This window comes from Prorops nasuta, unplaced genomic scaffold (genome assembly GCF_024137725.1).
Source record: "Prorops nasuta isolate Cenicafe-Biocafe unplaced genomic scaffold, Cenicafe_Pnas_1.2 PNAS00011, whole genome shotgun sequence".
Lineage (NCBI taxonomy): Eukaryota > Metazoa > Arthropoda > Insecta > Hymenoptera > Bethylidae > Prorops > Prorops nasuta.
In genome coordinates this window covers 6,939,706-6,948,734 of record NW_027116808.1, presented here as the reverse complement: position 1 = coordinate 6,948,734, position 9,029 = coordinate 6,939,706, and the positions used below count along the sequence as shown (strand labels likewise).

At 33.6% G+C, this 9,029-nt stretch overlaps 1 protein-coding gene across 1 annotated transcript; it reads right to left on the bottom strand.

Annotated features, from left to right (window-relative positions):
• Window positions 1-312: 312 nt before the first annotated feature.
• On the bottom strand, window positions 313-2,256 carry LOC136777313 (putative nuclease HARBI1). The gene is made up of 5 exons (XM_066733481.1): window positions 2,045-2,256; window positions 1,606-1,892; window positions 1,215-1,519; window positions 911-1,149; window positions 313-445 (listed from the first exon to the last, which is right to left on the bottom strand). The coding sequence occupies exons 1-5, from the start codon at window positions 2,254-2,256 to the stop codon at window positions 313-315; spliced, it is 1,176 nt and encodes a 391-aa protein (XP_066589578.1).
• Between the last annotated feature and the right edge of the window lie 6,773 nt (window positions 2,257-9,029).

Below are 9,029 nucleotides of genomic sequence, written 5' to 3'. Positions count from 1 at the left end.
AAATGGACGGATAAACCGGAAGCGGAGGTCAGCGGAAGGATGAGTGAGAATAAATGAGAATGGAGGAATGAATGAGGCGTCTCTCTCTCTATGTCTATGTATATGTATAAGAAATATGTATAAGGAATAAGAAAATAGTGTGAAGTAGGTTTAAGATAGTATAAGTAGATGTAAGGAAATAGAATAAGGATTGTAAGAAAATTGGGGCGAACCCCGAAAGGGCGCTCAGGAGAAAATAAAAAAAAAATAAATAAATAAATAAATTGTTAATATAAAATAAACATATCGTAACGTCATGAATAAATAGGAAGGTTACATGCTCGGACTATTCTCGCTATTGTTATACATTATTTTATTAAGCAATTTGGATAAGATTTTAAACGCTAGAGCAGGACAACCGCAGCTTTGAAGCGTATGTGCGCAGTGGTAAAGTATAACTGTCGCTCTAGTGACGTAAATATACTTTGTAATGTTACTTTTCCCAGAGTAAACGTGCATTTTTCAATTCACGCCAGTAAGCAGTACTGCATCTCTGATACCTAGAATTTTTCCATAGGTAATGGAGGAAAACCGTAGGTAGTTGTTCCATCTTTAATCGAAACCTTGACGCAGCGGCTGACTCCAGGATTTAACGATAAACGCGCATTTTGCGTAGTTACATATTTACAAGGTCGTTCAACTTATTAAATCAAACTTCAATGACATTCCGCGATGCCCTGGCTTAGGAGGAAACTACTGCTGCATGCTCCAATCTTTTAGGTTCTCAGCAAAGCGAATATACTTTGTAATGTTTCTTTTCCCACTAGTTCCTACCGCTTACTGTTTAGCAATCCTGTGTTAAAAATGTGGAATTATATATTGCTTCAATGATGTTATTGGTATATGAGTGTATAATTATATTAACAATTACCTTGAAAAATAATTGTTAATTAAGAACTGACGATCATTTTCTGTTGTAGGGGAGAAGACCTCGGGAATATTGTAATATGTTTCCATGCCAGGTTTCGCGTGCAACTTGTCTCTGCGAATTATATTGTGAAGAATAGCTGTTGCCATTATCACATTCATAGTTCGTTCGGGTGTTTTGAATCGAGAGCCAATTGTGAGCACTGGAAATCTTCTTCCCCAAACTCCAAAGCATCTTTCAACCTAAAACAATACAATTATAAAACTGAAAAAAAAAATAAAATTGTATCATTATCAATTATACCTACCATGCATCTTGTTCTTATATGTGCATCATTGTATAGAACTTCAGCAGGTGTTTGCGGATTGGCGAGCGGTGTTATTACGTACCGTTGATTTCGGTAGCCGCGGTCGCCTAAGATAATACCATTTTCAAATTCAAAATTGTCGAACCGAAATTTGAGTCGACTATTTTCGAAAATGGTATTATCGTGGGCAGATCCCGGCCACCTAACAACGATATCCATAAACTGCAGCCGACTGTTCACGAGGCATTGGACGTTCAAGCTGAAAAACCCTTTCCGGTTCCGGAATAGTTCAGCGTTTTCACCTCCTAAGTAAATATTTAAAAATCAAATTAAAAACACGAACATTAAATATTACGTATATTTTTTGTAAAATAAATAGTAAAATATTTACCATATGACTTCACTTGAACATGTATGCAGTCTATCGCGCCTATAACGCGTATCATTCCCGACAGATGGAAATTATCGTTCGTTATACGCATTATTTCTCCGTTGGTTTGAGGTAGCTTGATATATTTCGGTCTTAATTCGGAAATTGCAGCTGATATTTGGTGAACGATCTGTTGGGCACTCTTTTCACTGATCCCAGTGAAATCTGCTGCTACAAGCAGAAAGCAGCCAGTGGCATAAAACCTCAGCGCAACTAAAAGCCTGATAGTCAATGGAATGCTTTTATTCCTAAAAAACAATTTATTCATTCAATGACGACTATCATTTTTATTTATATACTTATACATATTTGTACATTAAATCAAATAAAGTGCTTAATCCACACACGTGTGCACCCCTTTTAAAATATAAAATTTCCTACAATAATCAGTCTAGCTTACCATTGTCTCATATGTATCTTCGGCTCAATTTGGTTAAAAATTTCCAAAAACTGCACTTTATTTAATCTAAAGCGACGCTGAAAATTTTCTTTGTTAGACAGATCGAAGTAATTTTTTCTCGTCAAATAGACGTGCGTTCTATGCTGTCGTGGAGGATCTTCTTCAGCTTCCTCTTCTAATTCTTCTCTATTAAATACTATTTCTTGCTCCATTACGAAACAGAAGTAACCAATATAGGAATTATTGTATATTTGTAGAAAACGACCAATCTTCGCAATTGTTTATGAAAAACCAAGGATAAACGATATTATGCCAGATTGCATCCGTATTCGCTATGTGCACATCAATATAGTAGCATTATAATTATAACCTATCACATTATAAGCAAAGTTGCCAAAGACAATGATTTGCTACAGAAACAGTTGAACAGGGAGGGCAAGCACAAAAAAGTCATAAACGCCTATGCGTGTGAACCAGTTAGTAGCAGTTCACAATCATAGACGCTTATGACTTTGTGTGCTTGCCCTCTTTGTTTAACTGTTTCTGTAGCAAACAACATCATTTTTGGCAACTCTGATTAGAAGTGCATATTGATAAAAAGGAAATAAGTAGGACAATCTTTTCTTGCTTACATAAATAATTTTACAAACGTTAAAATTTCATTCGATGGACAAAGAATACCGTTGTGTCTTATTAGAAACAATATAAAAATATCTTCCAATTGTGGAAAATAAAAAAACAGATGGGAGTACAAAGGGCGAGAAAGAGAGGGCATGGAATAAGATCAAAAAAGAGATGGCTTAAGCATCTAGCGGCAATCGGGCAAATATTTGCCTAAAAACCGCTTGGAATAATATAAAGATGCAGGCAAGAAAGTACCACGCCATTAGAAAAAAAGAGATTTATAAAACAGGTATAATATATATTATTTATAAGATAAATTTTTTTTTAATTAAAATATAATATCTGCTTTTAGGCGGTGGAATATCGATGGCCCCTGAAACAGATGAATTTCTTGAGATAGTGGTTTCGTTGATTGGAAAATCGGCTACTGGAATACAGTATCTGGGAGATTCCGATAATATACCACTAATAATCTCCGCATTAAGGCCTTCTACTAGTTCTGCTCTGCAAACTTCCACCAGCTCATCTGCTAAGACTTTAACAATATCTGAAAGTGATAAACGCAACATCCGTACCGTTGATGATCTTATTCAATCCGATGGATCGGACGACATTGATGATCTAGCGCCAATATTCAAAGTAAATAATTTTTTAATAGATAACATTTATTTCATATAATAGTTTAATTTACCATCTTTATAGACATTAAGAGCTGAAGGAGATATTGTTTCTTGGGGAAACGATGGGGGACCCAGCAATTTAAGAAAATCAATGAGTCAACCCCTCCAAAACGTCATCTACAACCAGGCAGCTGGAAAAAAGAAGACTATCAATAACATTGATATCGCCGATAAACATAGGCAATTGTTGGATGAGAAGATTAACGCGCAAATTGCAAAAAAAAATTATTATGAGCACCTCACAGAGCTTGCAGATGAGAAAATCAAGAGGCTTAGGGAAGAGAAGTAAATAGTGCACATGAATACTAACTATTTATTCTCCAAATATTTCGCTTCGCACTGATATTAATATTATTCCCCTTTCAGAGATTTCATTTAAAAGTTAAAAATGGCAACCTGTAAATATGTAACTACGCAAAATGCGCGTTTGTCGTTAAATCCTGGAGTCAGCCGCTGCGTCAAGGTTTCGATTGAAGATGGAACAACTACCTACGGTTTTCCTCCATTACCTATGGAAAAATTCTGGGTATCAGAGATGCAGTACTGCTTACTGGCGTGAATTGAAAAATGCACGTTTACTCTGGGAAAAGTAACATTACAAAGTATATTTACGTCACTGGAGCGACAGTTATACTTTACCACTGCGCACACACGCTTCAAAGCTGTGGTTGTCCTGCTCTAGCGTATAAAATCTTATCCAAATTGCTTAATAAAATAATGTATAACAATAGCGAGAATAGTCCGAGCATGTAACCTTCCTATTTATTCATGATTTTACGATATGTTTATTTTATATTAACAATTTATTTAAATATTAAATTATAGGCGTGTTAATAGCCCCACCCAGTAAGACAAAAGTACAGGATTCTGAAATTAATACTGGAATAATTTTTATTAGAGTTAATACTATAATTGTCATTGAATTAATATTTTTATTTAAATTAATTCAATGTAATAAAGCATCTATTTTGTCTTCTTTCACATATATATTACAATAAAGTTTTATTTATACAATTGTAATCATACTGTTATTGAATTAATATTCTTATTTATACTATTTAAAAATTATAAAGCATCTATTTTTTGTTCTTACACATATATATTACAATAGAGGTTTGTTTATACAATTATAATCATATTAGTAGCAGTTTTAGTATGTGTGATATCCCAATTGAATGTTCCTATATACAGAAGCGAAAGACACAATCCTATGGATCTGTAATACTTCTGTGTGTCCTTGTACATTTTGTTAAAATGCACAGGTTGCACCAGTTGACAGCTGTCAAAACCACGTGGATGTACTACCATTTCACAATTTCTTGACTCAGTCTGATCTACGTAATGACGTCATTTTTTTTCAACGTTGCCAACCTAAATCTGCTGTTTTCAGATTTTGCTCTTTCAAATGGTATGCTTGATTTCTCACGTTACAGCGGCCCTAACCATTTGGCAAAAATCTTATTCTACAAAAACTGACGTCATCTGGCTTTTCAATCACTGCTGCCAACCCAAATTTGCGCGTTCAGATTTTTGTCCGCCATGTTGTACACGAGGCTTGCCTGAATTGCTTGGTTACAACGGCCCTTACAGCGGCCCTTTTAATTAATTCTTAATTGATTCTGTTCCATTAAGTTATTGATGAATATAAATTTTCGATTAGCTAATCTAATATGTGCTTTAGTAATAATCGATTAATTTAAATTATTGATTTATATAAATCTCCGATTGGCTAATCTAATTTGTGCTTTAAATCGAAAGGATGGCTATAGTCTGATCAATGCTCAGGTGATAATAGAAGGACTGATATACCGACAATTTTATAATGAATGTATTCCATGTTTATGATTGATTGATCGATTAGATAATGTATTCGGATTGGCTGAGATCTTAAATTTAATAGAATCTCAGGATATTAAGGAAGGATTGCATACCGACATTAATGTAATTAAATAATTAGTAATACATCTATATATACGATATATTTTTGGATATTTTCGTAATAAAGTCGCCGTTAATTCTTTTCCAAGGATACCGCCAAGGTGTTAACATGAATGTAAGTATTTTATTTTTCTAGTGACAGAAAATTAGTAAAATATACTGTTTTTTCTCCGGTTTTCTATCATTTATTTTCAAATAATTTTAAAGGACGAATCAATATAAACTTTAGTTTTTAATTTTATATTTATTTTTACTGAATAATCAAAGAAGTGAAGCCAATGGCAATAGGGCAGTGGCGGGGCAGGCCAATTTAGGTATGTTTAATAACTCTAATATTTAAATTCACAGTAGACATTAATAATTTTAAAATAATTAAAATCATAATATTTTTTTCTTTTTTCAGACCCTGCACCCGGACCGTCCCAAATTCAGGGCAGGGCGCCCACAGCAAATAATGCTCCCTGCCCTAATCCAAGGGCCAGAGTTGCTGCGGGTGAATCTCTTCCTTCCCCGGCAAACCATCATCCAGCCGTTGACCCTCAAATGGAGGTGCCGGGGGAGGAAGAGAATCAGGTGTTTGTGGAGGATGCTCCTCCACAAGCATACTATAGAAGTAAGTTTTTATGAAATAACATTTGTATGGTGATTAACCTTCAATATTTAGTAAATTATAAATTTTTAATTTTTTTTTCGTCTTTCCAGGAAGAAGGCGGAACTACAGAGCTGGACGCGCTGTCCAGGAGAGGCGTGAAGTCGACAACTACCGCAAGATGATGGCGGGAATGGGCTTCTACGCCTCTAAGATCCTTGACAGCGTCCAGAAAAGCAGGAGGAGGCAGGAGAGGAGAGGAAGAGGAAGAGGTTATGGCGGAAGAGGAGCTTGGAGAGGGTATGGAGGAAGGGGAGGAGGAAGAGGAGGAAGAGGAGAAGGAGGAGCAGGAGCAGGGGCTCCTTATGTATAATTTTTATTTTAATAAATTTATAAATAAATTAATTTCCTCTTTTCATTTATTTATATCGCCTTCCCAACTGTCCTAGTCATCTAACATTTAAGAAACTAAGAAGGATTGGATAATTTACAATAATATATTGTAAAATGTAATTTACCTTCCTATTTATTATTCGTTCTCTATTATAGTATATCTATAAATAGCATGTGTCACCCTAGAATATAAAGTAATAACATAAAGTAACATGTAGCTGTGTAAAAGTATATAAAAGTACATAGATTCATCATCAAACATACATTTCAACCACTCATGACAAATTTAAATGTTGAAAGAAGATTAATAAATTAACACAACCTCCTAACCTCATCAAAATTAGTCACAAATAGTTACAGTATATTAAGAGTAACAGCGTACCTTTACGTACATATGACATCAATTTAATCTCTCTTCCATTACTTCGGCTGCTTTCAGTGACATTCTAAAATCAGCTGAAATTATAGGAACAATATTAATTAACAAATATTTTTATCAGAAATCCTAGTTAATTTACTATGAAGTATTGTAAAATATATTTCATCGTCCTACTTATCCTATATTCTCCACTGTAGCACATCTGAATAACATGTATCAGCTTATAATATAAGGTAGCATATGACAATATTTATAAGCATATAAAAGTACATAGATTTATCATCAAACATACATTTCAACCATTTATGACAAATTTAAATGTTAAAAGAAGATTAATAAATTAACACAACCTTCTAATCTCATTAAAATTAGTCACTAATAGTTGGTGTCTGTTAAATATACCTGCGTACCTTTACATACATGTTGCATCAATTTAATCTCTCTTCCATTGCTACATCTGCTTCCTGCATCTTTCTAAAATGTGCTGAAATTAAGAACAATATTATGTAATTAACAAATATGTTTATCAAAAAGTTGATCAATTTACAATTATAAATTTCTGCTGGTTCAATGCAAAAGCGTTCACGTGTTTAATAAATCGTAAAATAGTCACCTTTTTTTAATATGAATTATTCAAAGGACTAAGCATGTAATTCAAAAAGATAAAAATTCACAGAATTATATATTTATTAGCAATCTACGGAGGTAACAACACAATAGTATTATAGACTGATGTATGCCAAACTGTTTTATCGATAATTTTATTGGTGCAGCAGTAACCCGCAGTTGGTAACAGCTACTATATAGTTATTTTTATGGGGATTATCATGGAGGTAATGGGTATTTCTTTTCTGCGGATTGGATCGGATCGAATTAAGATGGCGGCGTCCATGGTCTGCTAGAGTGATGTGTCAAAATGACATTTAATATCAGTAGATGGAAGAACCGGAATATTAGTAATCAATCAATAATGAAGAGGTGCTGTCCAAGGGACAGAATTTATTTATGCTGTTGTAATACACATTGATGCAGTTATTAAATCAGAGGAGTATAAATTTAACTATTCTATATGTAAAATTTATTGGAGTACGAGATTCTTTGTGGTTTCTATGATTTTTACAGGTAGTTTTCTTAATCACTATTCTTTGAGATTCCTGCCAAATGAGGAAAATGGATTAGCAAGGATATTTAGGAGAGATATGAAATTAGATAAAAGAACTGCAATTTGAAAAAAATGCAGGAATTGTCCAACATTTGTTTATTTGAAGTTTAAGTGCAGCCTCCATTACATGAACTATATAATTATAGCTGATGGTTAATTTAAACTTTTTTAAATTAAACGGTCCTAAAGGTAAGAATTACTTTTTCTTATTAAATTAGTTCATATCTCTTAACCCATAAAAGGAAAGCTAATACAGTAACAGTTAAAATACAAGAAATTTTATAAATTAAATAATAAAGTATTTATTCTATTTTTTTCGTGCTTAATAAGATAAATATAATCAATTTTGCCTTAATATTTGTAGGTTCTGAGGATTATGGATCCATCTGCTATTATTAGTTTCATTTTTGATACAATCGATGAGGAAGATGAGTTATCATTACAAACAACAAGGCAAAAACATTTCCGTATTCCAAATTTTTTATAAATATTGCCTTACGTTACTCTTTAACAGGTAACAAAATATATGTTATCAGCTATTTAATATTATAAATTATTTTGAAATTCTATGCTTTTTTTTTATTTTAAATCGCATTTTCGTGTCAATAGAGAAACATTTGAAATATTAATTGCAACCATTGGTCCAATCTTAGTTGAAAAAGGAAGTTTTCGCATATCAGTTACAAAACAAATTGCAATTGCTCTATGGATATTTGGGAACCAAGAAGTATATAGCTAATTAAGAACTAATTATTCCACTTATCGGTGAGCCTCTTGGTAAATCTATTTCTTTGATAAAACTTTAAATTGAATATTATTATAGTAACTATTTGCTAATTTTTGATATACATCAGATAATTCGTATCAAGGGGTGGGGGCCCACTTGAAACGAGTCGAAGCCTAGCAGTAATGCCTATGCGCGTGATTGGCCGATATGAGAAAGTGAAAGGTTGATTGGGTAGGGAGGAGGAGAGCACGCTACGCGTGACGTTTCTCTGTCACTCCTGTTAGTTCCCTCTCTTTCTCTCTCTCTCTCTGAAACGTAGCTTAGCTAGATTGGCTGGCTGCTAGAGTGAGATGCTATTAGAAATGAGCGAAAGGCAGCGATTTTACGAGATGGAGACGTACACTATTCAAAACTGAATCATGTACAGGTATAGTTTCTGCTTCCCTATACTATCTTGTAGCAAAAATGCTTCTCGCAAAATTGATTCATGTCC

Bases quoted from the DNA above. Each gene is read 5' to 3' on its own strand.
- LOC136777313 (XM_066733481.1), bottom strand. From the start codon at position 2,256: ATGGAGCAAGAAATAGTATTTAATAGAGAAGAATTAGAAGAGGAAGCT. The intron at 1,893-2,044 runs GTAAGCTAGACT...ATTGTTTTTTAG, and splicing joins AAGATACATATGAGACAATG to GAATAAAAGCATTCCATTGA. The intron at 446-910 runs GTAATTGTTAAT...TTACGTCACTAG, and splicing joins ATTAACAATTATTTTTCAAG to AGCGACAGTTATACTTTACC.